At 38.8% G+C, this 10985-nt stretch overlaps 2 protein-coding genes across 2 annotated transcripts in view; both read left to right on the forward strand.

Moving 5' to 3' along the window:
• NADSYN1 (NAD synthetase 1) overlaps positions 1 to 8669 on the forward strand; it is a 21640-nt gene extending 12971 nt beyond the window's left edge. Inside the window, exons 16-21 of the mRNA XM_009286655.2 lie at positions 1421 to 1527; positions 2333 to 2464; positions 2944 to 3013; positions 3833 to 3961; positions 4694 to 4870; positions 7792 to 8669. Coding sequence (XP_009284930.2) covers positions 1421 to 1527; positions 2333 to 2464; positions 2944 to 3013; positions 3833 to 3961; positions 4694 to 4870; positions 7792 to 7845 — 669 coding nt within the window. The 3' untranslated portion in view covers positions 7846 to 8669. The remainder of the gene's footprint in view (positions 1 to 1420; positions 1528 to 2332; positions 2465 to 2943; positions 3014 to 3832; positions 3962 to 4693; positions 4871 to 7791) is intronic.
• Positions 7949 to 10985, forward strand: part of TPCN2 (two pore segment channel 2) — a 35676-nt gene continuing 32639 nt past the window's right edge. The window contains exon 1 of the mRNA XM_009286666.2: positions 7949 to 7964. Within this exon, the coding sequence (XP_009284941.2) occupies positions 7949 to 7964 (16 nt within the window). The remainder of the gene's footprint in view (positions 7965 to 10985) is intronic.

Here is a 10985-nt window from a genome sequence, read left to right on the forward strand (position 1 = left end):
AGTACAAAATGGTGAAGTAGCAAGGGGCCCTTCATTTGCATTGCTTTGAAAACCTGAACTTGTGCTGTGTCCCTGAAGGTTCCTGGGCTTCCATTAAATGCTTGGCTGCAGCAGAAATCTACAATTCCACATAACTCAGGAGAAGACCAAGATAATTATTGCTCGTGACTTTTAAAACTTCGTGGGATGGCCAGGAGGAAATAGTATATGCCTGTATCTCATCAGTAGCATTGGTGTTTGGAAAAGCATCCCAACAGAAAGTTGCCAGGTTAGGAAAATGAGCAGCAAAGTATTCTAATAGACAGGTCTGAGTCCAGTAGGATTGTGGCAGGTCAAGACTCAAAAATATTGCCAATGTATACTAGACTTTCCTCTGGCGAGGAAAGCCTTTAAAAGGCTCTGTGTGAGATGTCAAGGTTACCCATTCCAATTCCTAGATGTCTTCCGTTTTAGAAGGTAGAAGAGAATTTTTTTTTGCATCAGAAGGTATTTAATCTTCAATAGGCTTATAAAAATGCAGCTCAAATACGCATTTCCATTTACGCATTTTCATTGTGTCAGAACAGGTTGGTGCTGTGCCTGGGTAGTGCTGGTATACATATCCTATAGAATCACAGAAAACAGCTGCCTCGTGACTTCTAGTCCCTGGCTCCAGTTGTATCTTTCGTTGTCTTGATAGCTTTCTTTTTGGCCTATTCTTAAAAGCTTCCAACCTAACCAGCTACTCTGTTTTAATTCTGGCTAAATGTTGATTATCGTGTTTGATAGTTTTTGTCAGCAAAGGACTTGATCTTTCTTCCCCTGCTATTACTGGAGAACTCCAGCTGCCTCCGCTGGAAGCAAACACTGAATCCGTTATCAGCGGTTTTGGCAATGGGATAGGCTTTAGTCACAGAGGAGTGTGGTGATTTGCTTAACATCACACACAATTGTGGCTAGAGCTGGAGGTTGAATTTCAGGTCTGTTTGGTATTATTACCATCCTTAGAAAAAGTAGAGTTTCAGAATGGCGACAGAAGCAAAGAGAACTTTTTACAAATTTTATGGAAGTAAATCCCTTTAGTCTAATACTCCATAAAAAGGTGTATTAGACAGATGGTTTATCTGCATACTTCATCCCTCATGGATCCTTATTTAGTGCTTGTAGGAGGTAGAAAATGGCAATTACTCCCCATTCTGCAATTCAGCGTAGAATAAATTTGCCCAGTCATGTAAGTCTGTGGCAGTAGCGGATACAACTGAATTCGGCTTTCCTACGTGTGTTTGGCATCTTCTCCAGAAGACCATCCTTCTTGCATTAACATTTACCCCTCTTGCATTTTGTTCTTTATGGGTTTGTTTAGGGAATTGATTAATAAAAATTATTGGGGAGAAATTATTCGGCTTTGTAAATTTGCTTTGTTTTTCATTTTGCTTTGCAGGCTAGAATAAGAATGGTCCTTGCCTACCTCTTTGCTCAGCTGACACTTTGGACTCGTGGGATGCCAGGGGGACTTCTGGTGCTAGGATCAGCCAATGTGGATGAAAGGTTGGTGAAAGTTAGAAATCTAAAACCAGGTGAATGGTGAACAGGTCACTGCATTTCCTTGCAACTCTACCAAATCCCGGTTTAGATTATTACGCAGAAGAGGTAACAAGCTAAGAATACACTGATAGCAGTGAAATTAATGAAAATAGTTGAATAGGCCTGAATGAAAAGTTATGTATTTTTCAGAAGTTTAACCAAAGTATTGTCATAGTTTTCCAATAAAATGCTGTTCCTTCCTTAGCTGTTTCCTGTAGAGCTTACCTGTGCAGTTACCAGGTTAACTTTCCAATCTGTTATTTGTTGTATTTTCAGTTACTGTATTAGGAATTAAGTTGTGAACTTTGAGTTGAAAAATAGATTTCAAAAATCTGGAGTACTGTTATTAGAGCTGACTATTTGAAGATTAAAGCAATCCCCATAAGATTTTGAGATGGATAACCTGAAAAGCTGGGAGAGTAGTGTGTGCTGATTCTATGGGTGTTTTAGGGTTTATGTTTTTTAATTGGTCAGGAGAGAATTTTAATTGTTTTGCCTCAAATATATTGCCTTAGCATGGGCAGTTTTGCAGTGCTTCATAATTGTTTAAAATATCGTCTTCCTCCTGGCAATGTCATGGCTTTAGGATAACCCTTTTGCGGCTGAACACCTGTTTGCTCCTTATGTATAAATAGGTTAACAATATGCAGTCTGTTTCTCCCTGTCTTTATATGACACATATTCTATATAGTATAAATTATTATATATTATACTTTATTATATATATTATACGTTATTCTTTATATATAAAATTTCCTCTCTTGCTCAGTCTCCGAGGTTACTTGACAAAGTATGATTGCTCAAGTGCTGATATCAATCCCATTGGTGGAATCAGCAAGACTGATTTGAAGAACTTCATACAATATTGCATTGAAAATTTTCAGCTCACAGCCCTCAGAAGGTGAGTAGCAAAGCAGTGATATTTGGTGACTGTATTTGTATGCAGTGTATCGTGGACTTCATGGTTTGGTTTTCTCTACTAACAGAGCTAAGCTGCAGTAATATTGCAAATGCTAATACAGAAAAGTATTCTGCACATCCCTCTGTTTTTAAATGATTGTGTACCCTTCCACACAATGTAGATTGCTGGGTGCTGAAAATGCCGCCAGTCTTAGGAGTTACTGTATGGAAGCATTTGTGTTAATTCCACTGAAGGAACTGTTTGAACCAGGTGCTTTATGTTTTTGGTATAAAGCATTGCCTTTTAAACCTGGAACAGCTTGCAAGTACCACTTCTTTAGTTATCTAGTCATTTAGAAGCTTACGCCCTGAAAAAGTTCTGAATGAAGCATTCGATTTTTAACAAACCAGACTGTTTGTTAACTAGTACTCATGAGACTGGGTAGAATTCATGTTTTTCTTTCTACCTTTTTCTTACAGTATCATGTCAGCTCCACCCACTGCAGAGTTAGAACCCTTGGTGGATGGACAAGTGGCTCAAACTGATGAGGTAATGGGCAGTGACTTTAAAATGCTCTGGTAAGCCTTATCCCAAAATTTGTTTTTTGTCCAATAACTATTTGCTCTTGTTTGTATCCCTGCTTATTGACAAGCACGTTGTAAACAATCTTAAAGCCACTGACAAGGTATTAGTATCCCACACCAGCCTTATCTGTGTTGACAACAGTTTCCAAAACAGCAATTAACTTTTTTCAATGATTTTATATTTTGGGCACTCAGAAGGATGAGTGTTCTGAAATTCAGTTTGTTTTAAAGTTTTTTTTTAATATCAAAAGAGAGTCAGGCAGGGCCTTTCTGCTATTAAAATGACTGGTGGCAAAGCCCTTCCTCTTCTCCCCCCGGCCTTCTCTTTGCTATCCATTTGGATAAAAGAGGACTGGTAAGCCTAACAACTACCTCTAAGGGCTGTTGGATATTTAACTGTAGGATATTGTAAAACTCTTTAAGATAAAGCAAAGGGTTGCTGAATTAGAATTAGTGGTTTTCTTAACTTGGCCTTACCTTACTGATAGATACTACATTTAAGCTACCTAGAAGGGAAAATAAACAAATCTTTCTCAGGAAAGAAATGTTTTCACTGCCCAAATCAAATATATTCGTGGAAGAATTTAAAATCTCCCATTTCAGAGAGATTCCAGTTTTTTTTCTTCCGCTCATAATATTACTATCTCTTTGTCTTTTTGATCATTGGCAATTTCATTTTGGTGTTTCCTTGATTAAACTGGGTTATTGTAATTGCTCCATAAAACTATTAATTACAATTTGCGTAGTTAAGATTTTCAGTGACTTTCTGTGTGTGTGATTTCAGGCAGATATGGGGATGACATATGCAGAGCTCTCAATCTATGGCAAATTAAGAAAAATTGCAAAGGCTGGACCATACAGTATGTTCTGTAAGCTGATTAATATGTGGAAGGAAATTTGTACTCCAAGAGAGGTAATGTACAAAAAAAAAAATAAAATCATGTAATGTCTTTGCCAAAATAGAGTATGTTTGGAGAAAGGTTGAGTAGAGTTCCTTTTAACTGAAAGGTGTAGTTTAATTATACTGCATTTAGAGGCTATTCTACAGCTGTAGCAGAACATGCTGGAAAAACTGGTATGCATCTCTTAAATTAATGGAGCTTGTTGTCTGTGTTGCAAATTGTTAGAACAGTAATTGGGTAATTTGAAAACAATTACTTTGGAACTGTACCTTCAGGGGAAAATTACTCTCTGAAATATACATGGCTAACTACTCTTGAAGCCTTTGGTTATGTATTCTGAGACAGAAAATGGCTCTTGCTTTGGAAGACTATCTACACTGAAGAGGTATCTGCTTTGCTGTAATGCAGTTCTTCCTTCCTTGTGCATAAAGGAAAAAGTTCAAATTGTCACCTGAATTGCAGAGGCTGGTGCTTACTGTTAGATTTCTTGCAAGGCACTTCCTTATTGGTAAATGATAGGTGCAGAGACCAAGGCGGTGCCTGAAAATGGTCTTAAATGCCTCTTACAGGTAGGGTCATCCACAGTGATTCATACTAGTAGTGGCAGATAATTTATGTAAATGTTAATGGAAGAAAATGAATGTGTAAAGCTAGAACACAGTCTCCAAAATACTGTTCTCCTCTAAATTTTTTAAATACTAAGAAACTTCATCTGATTCAAAGCTATATTCTTTGTACACCAGGTGGCATCAAAGGTTAAGCATTTCTTCAGGATGTATTCAGTTAACAGACATAAAATGACCACCCTCACTCCTTCCTACCATGCTGAAAACTACAGTCCAGATGACAACCGATTTGACCTGAGGCCTTTCCTTTATAACACCACATGGTCCTGGCAATTTAGGTGTATAGATAAACAGGTAAATGCCCTCTACTTCTTGTACGGTTTTATATTTAAAGCCCTCACAATGGGACAAGCTCAGTTCCAGTGAATCTCCAGCAAAAGACAACTAGCATTTAGGATAATAGTTTAATACAGAAATAACTGTGATTGCTCTTTTCACGTAACTGTGAGGCTAAGAATTCTCTGGTTTCAGTCTAGGCTGGTTTTTTTTTCATTGTTAAGTACAGCTTGTCATATTGCTAGGAAAGCAAGAAGGAGGGGAAAAAAAAAAGAAAAGAGAATATATGTACTGAGGCCAGAAACTAATAGGTGTACCCATACTCATGAAGTCTTGTGCTAATGCGGAGAACAAGCTTATGTGTTTTGGTTTCGGTTCAGGACCTGTCTGAAAGGATCTGTTTAACTGCAGGATTAAGACTTGACCTATATCCATGTGGGAAAACCCAGTAAGAGGCAGCAATTAACTGTGAATGCTTCTCCCACCTGCTTCTACAACAATACCTTTTTTGAACCTCAAGTCAGTTGACTCACAGATACGTGTTTCCTCAAATACAGCAACAGTTATGGTACGGTGCTTAGTTTGAACACTGTGAGGTGTGAAGGGGCTCAAGCAACTATCAGAACCATGCTTAACTTTTTGTAGTTTTTAGTCACACCTTTGACATTATTTTAATGCATTTTTTTATGGCAAAGGTGCTGGGCTGAAGAATTTTAGCACCTTGAAGTTTTTTCTGCCAGAGATTTTACACCTGAGTTGCTTTTAAGAATATGTTTATATATGTAATAAAATATTAATTCCCTCCTCTGTGAAATGCCAGACATGCTGTAATAGTGTTTTATTACCTTGGAACCTAGGATAAAAGCTACCACGTGCAGCACTTACTTGTAGGTCTGTATGGTGGGGTTTTTTTGTTTTTTTTTTTCCCATCATTTTGGACTTTTTCCTGCTCAAGTCCAGGACAAAAGTTCTTTTGGACTCAGTGGGAGTTGGGTAAAGTATTTTTGTAGGGTCTGGACCAAAATGTAATTATTTTATGCTTACAGTAAATGTGATTAAGATCTTTTCATGATCCAGGATATTGTTGCACTCTTTAACTAGATTTGTATGTAACAGCAGCTGTGCTATGCAAGGGTACTGACCCTTGAAACTTATTCCTGAAAACCGGGAGTCAAGTTTGGGGAAGAATCTGTTATGTAGGCAACAGTAAACTGAACTGATAAAGTTCAGCGGTCACCTGAACTGATAACTTATTGTTACGGATAGCTTTTTGCAAGACTGGAAAATAATGACTTGCAATAACGTGAGTCAAATCTGTCCTATACAAGAAAGGGAATACTTTAAGAGTTTCCACTTACTGTGCATATTCAGCACAATTGTAATTCTGAAGAGAAACACTCTCTAGGACAATGTCTCACTGATAATTATACTCCCGGGACTTCATCTGCACTTAAGGTTTTTCTGGCATAGTAACAGGACTGTGAAAATAGGGCATAAACTCTAAATGATACAGTTTTGCCAGAAAACACCTTTAGTTAGGTAATGCCAGGTTTTCCTGTAGAAGAGTAATGTTCCAGCTTGAGCTCATTTGTGAAGGGAAACCGTTTTGAGTGCTAACGATAGAGAAATCTGTTGGATTTGTGGAAAGTACTTTTCTGCTTTGGATGTTTGTAGTGTAGTCAAGGCAATTTAGTTATCCACTCTTTTTAAATGCAAAATTCCCTCTGTATTTGCTGCAGAAGGAACAGGGGTAAGAGGAGGCTGAGATCACAGCGTTTGCTGTGAATTTCCAGATTTGCCCTTGGAGTCTTAATGTCACTCAGCTCTACTTAGCTGAAAGGTTCTACCTGGGTGATGAAATTTCTAGTGGTTTATAGCAAACCTAGGAACTCCAGTAACACTGTCTGTAGCTTCTGCCTTTGAGTTACATCTGAGGTAAAGGATGTGTGGTCAGAGCATGCACTTTAACAATTTCTAAGTGCCAAAATGTTCATTGGGATTTTAATAGCTGGCATAATTTGAAGGAACTGTGACATAGCTCAGAAGAAAGCTGGCACACCTACCCCCAAGGATTAGGTATCTGCAGTCCGTCTTCTGCTTTTTCCAGTGCTTACTGGTCATACCACAAGATTAGCTGCGTTTGGTCAACCCAAAAGATTTATCAACCTGAGCATCCTTGTGCGTCTCTTTCATGACCAGTAGCAGATGTTGAAGGAAGAGCATAAGAACAAGGAATTTATAATAGGGCCCTCCCTATATATCCCCATAGATTTGGGGAACGTAGAACTGAATTTTCCAGAGTTAGAGATAATGTGCAGAACATTGTGTTTAGTTCATGCTCTTGGTCTATCCTCCGTGAGTTTGTAGAATCCTTTCTGAAACTATTTATATTGTTAGTCTTAACAACAGCTTAACTTAATATAAGGTAATTCCTTTTCTTAAGTTTTAAGAACAGCGAAGGTCAGTTTTATAAAATTGTGTATGTGTGCATGAAAAGCATTCCCTGTGTTTGTTTTAATTATTCTAGGCTCTCTGTTACGGGCAGGGTTCCAGGTTATGGCCTGATCTGATCTGACAGCTGTCACTGAAAGGGACAGTGTTGTCTCCCTTCCTGTCTCTCCTGGCTTCTGAGATGGCTTTGGTGCTTGTCTCGCTCCTTGGTCAGTCAAATGAAGTCACCCAACTGACAAAAAACCTAGGAACTGATGGGAGCATGCAGCCGGGGGGAGGTTAAGGGGGTGGGTGGGAAGAAAGTTTGACCTTCTCTTTTGACTGCAGCTAACATCCTGTTCAGCTCAGTTGTCCCCTAGAGCGTATCCCGCTGTCAGTTCCTGATAAATCTGGGCTCTACACTGTTTTGTGGTGGAAGTCTGAAAAGACAGGAGACATTAAATGCAAACTTATTTTTACTATTGAATCGGTTTCCTTTTAACTTGCAGGTATCCAAGCTAGAAAGAAAGGAAGGAATTTCTCTAGTTGAAGACGTGGACTGATTTACTGTCTTGTTTAACTGTGGTAATTAATTTTGCTAAGCAGAATGTTCAAAACTGGAGTATACTGTGATGATGAGCAGAGATGTCCCAAACAATTGTTGAGATGGCTGTTGTAAATGGTATTTGTAATCAAGTCCTTTTTTTGATTGACTCCCTGTTTTGTTCCCAATATACTTAAACCATAGTTTGGCTAAGTAATCATTTATTAAGGATTTTCTTAACTACTTGAGTTAATTGCCTTTAATTGAAAACATTTGGATAAGCCCATCAATCATAAATAAATGCAGGGTAGTCTTTTGTGAAAGTGAATACACATACAAATACTAAGTTTGGTTCTAATAATTTGGATATGATTTTTGAGTAACATTCATCTGAAAGTATAAAATTTTAACAGTTCTGGCATGTGCTGTTGAGGGGAAATACTCATTTTACTTCACAATAAACTTGTAATTTTATAATGCTAATTGACTCAGTTCTTATTTTACATGTTTTGTATTTATCTAGCATTGGGTATGTAGACTGGTCCAGTGTTTTGAATGGCCACATAAGGTCTAATTCAGCAAGGTATTGGAAGCATGTCTAACTTGAAGCAGATGGCTAATCTCCTTGTTAGCGGGATCCAAATTAGTGTTCAGCTTCTTGTTTTGCATCTACTTGCTGTTTAACTTGTGACAATTAACTTTAAAATCTCTGACTTAATTTTCTCAGAGAGGAGTAATACCTACTTCATCAGGACGTTCGGGGATTGTTTAATTGTTATTGCTCTCCAAGATCCTCAGCTGTATTTTAAGGATTTTGAATAAAGTTGGCATGGTGCCTTTTCCCTCCTTTTGGCATTTTTGACGCGTAAGGGTAACTTGGTGTACCTGAAATAAGAAATGTCTTCTGGTGCGTGGTATCTTGAATAGAGAGGACACAAGTTTGGTATCCATGCCACTGTTGTCATTCCTATATGCTCTGGTGCTGCCTCTCCAGGAGCTGTGATCTGTTATCACTGACCATGCCATCAGTGAGTGGTTGGACTTGCCTACATAATCCCTTTACTGTGGGAATCAAGCTCGCTGGGTGTAAAACATCTGGAAATGCAGTGAATATTGCAGAATGAAGTATAAAGCCAGCTTCCTTTGAGCTCAATTAGTGCGTTACCCACCTTCCACCTACTGTTTGGAAAAAGTTATTTTAACTTCATGAGTTCACTGATCTTTTAAATGTGTCCAGTGCTGTGGAACAATAAAAAAGCTACAAGGATAGGCTTGTTCCTTCACTTGAGTCGCTTTTCTGCTTGTTCATTTAATGTTTGGCCATTTCCGATGCTTTTTTTTAAATTTGATTTGAAAGGTGCGCTTTTAATAGGGGAAACTAGAAATGCATTTCTGAGGTTCTGGGCAAACAATGCTATAACTGCAACAGCAGGGGAGCTTAGACCAAGCAAGACTTTGTGTCTCGCTTGTCTCAGCTGTACTGAGTTGCTAATTGAAAATGTCTGCTAAAGGGCACGTTCTCCACATTTGTTTTCCAAAATCCAGAAAGACAGAGTTGATTCACTTAGAGTTAAAGATGCTGCATTGTTCTTGGTGGGTTTATTATATGGTATTCATTTAAATCAGTAGCTAACTTACCTTAGTGGATGTTGCTGGTACTAAGGATGTTTATGTTCGTCTGATGGAAAACCCCAGCTGAGATTTGCCTTCCTTCACCATCAGTTGGGCACTTCCACTTCCTGTTCCAACCAGAGGGAGTGGATGAATTTTGAACGGAAGTTCAGGAATCCGTTGTATATTTGAAGGCTTCTTATTTCTTTTTTTCTTCCTGACGTTACTGATTCTCTTTCCTGACAATCACAGAAGAGGAAAGAAGGAAACATTTGCTTTTGTTCCAATAAAATAACACAGTGTTTACATGCACTCCCTGTTACTGTGGTTACCCTGAATGTTTCAAACACTTAGTGAAAGGCCACTTGTGTTTCTTAGCAATGGCACTTACAGCATGTGTGCAAATTGCATTTTATTTCTTACCTGCTAGTGCTGAATACGGATTGTACCAGCCTACCCCTACTTTCCTTTTATTATCCTGAAATTTTCACTGTACCTGTTCCGTCTGATGCCTCTAGTTCAACTGTTATCAACAATAACTCTAATTTTACCAGTGCTTTGCTGTCTATTGAGAATGGGAAATAACTGTAACATGTAGCTGCTAATGCTCACTTTTTACTAGTGATGACTATTACGGTAAAGGTAATATCATGGAGTTTTCCTTTTTATCTCCAGTTCACCAAAAAGGTTGGATCTGACCCTGACTTACTTAAAAGTCAGTGTGAAAAAGTGCCTTTTTTTTTTTTAACCCATTAGTCATGCAGCTGAAGGCCAAAACTACCCCATTGCTAATTAAACAGTCTAGGATGGGCCTACTTTTACTACTCAGGCTGGAATACTGAAGAGATGGATTGATACACTTTCCTGTGTATTGTTATGCTGCCATAGCTCCCAGTATGTGGCAGAAAATAATGTATAGTTGTCAAATTATACAAATATCTACCCTTTTGAACTTGCAGCTTTATGACATTGAACAGTGAAAGCGTGTATGAAGGGGACCATGAGGAAGGAGGGAGAGTAGCAGAAGTGAAGCATCTTTTAACAGTCAAAGTAGCATAAGCTAAGTTCATAGTTGCTTGTGGGACGCCTAGGTGACGAAATACAAATTAAATACCTTCTGCTGGGGCTGGAAACGATTATTTAAGAATATGAATACAAGCAAGAAGCAATAATTTATAACCTCGCTATTATTTTCTCAATAAAGCCTAAACCCAACCCCCGCACGGCCGCAGGGTTGTTCCGCAGCTCCCCCTGAGGCAGTGACTAGCTTAGGGGTACGCTCAGCCGAGGATACAGAGTTTGCAGCTTCCGTGAGGTAAAAAAGCCGCAACTCCTCGTGAGGGATATTTTTTTAAAAAGCGTAAAGGACGTCTGTAAGTTCAGGTGAAGAACAGCACTTTTTACCAGAACCTTACTGTCACGTCTTCCATCAACCCCCGACTGCTTACAAATGCTAGTTCCTGAGGCGGCGGACGTTGCCGCGGCGGGAGACGGTGCCCTGTTTGCTGCCGGAGGGAGAAGTCTGTCAGGGGCAGCGCCGTGACCGAG

This window comes from Aptenodytes forsteri, unplaced genomic scaffold (assembly GCF_000699145.1).
Source record: "Aptenodytes forsteri isolate BGI_AS27 unplaced genomic scaffold, ASM69914v1 Scaffold252, whole genome shotgun sequence".
Lineage (NCBI taxonomy): Eukaryota > Metazoa > Chordata > Aves > Sphenisciformes > Spheniscidae > Aptenodytes > Aptenodytes forsteri.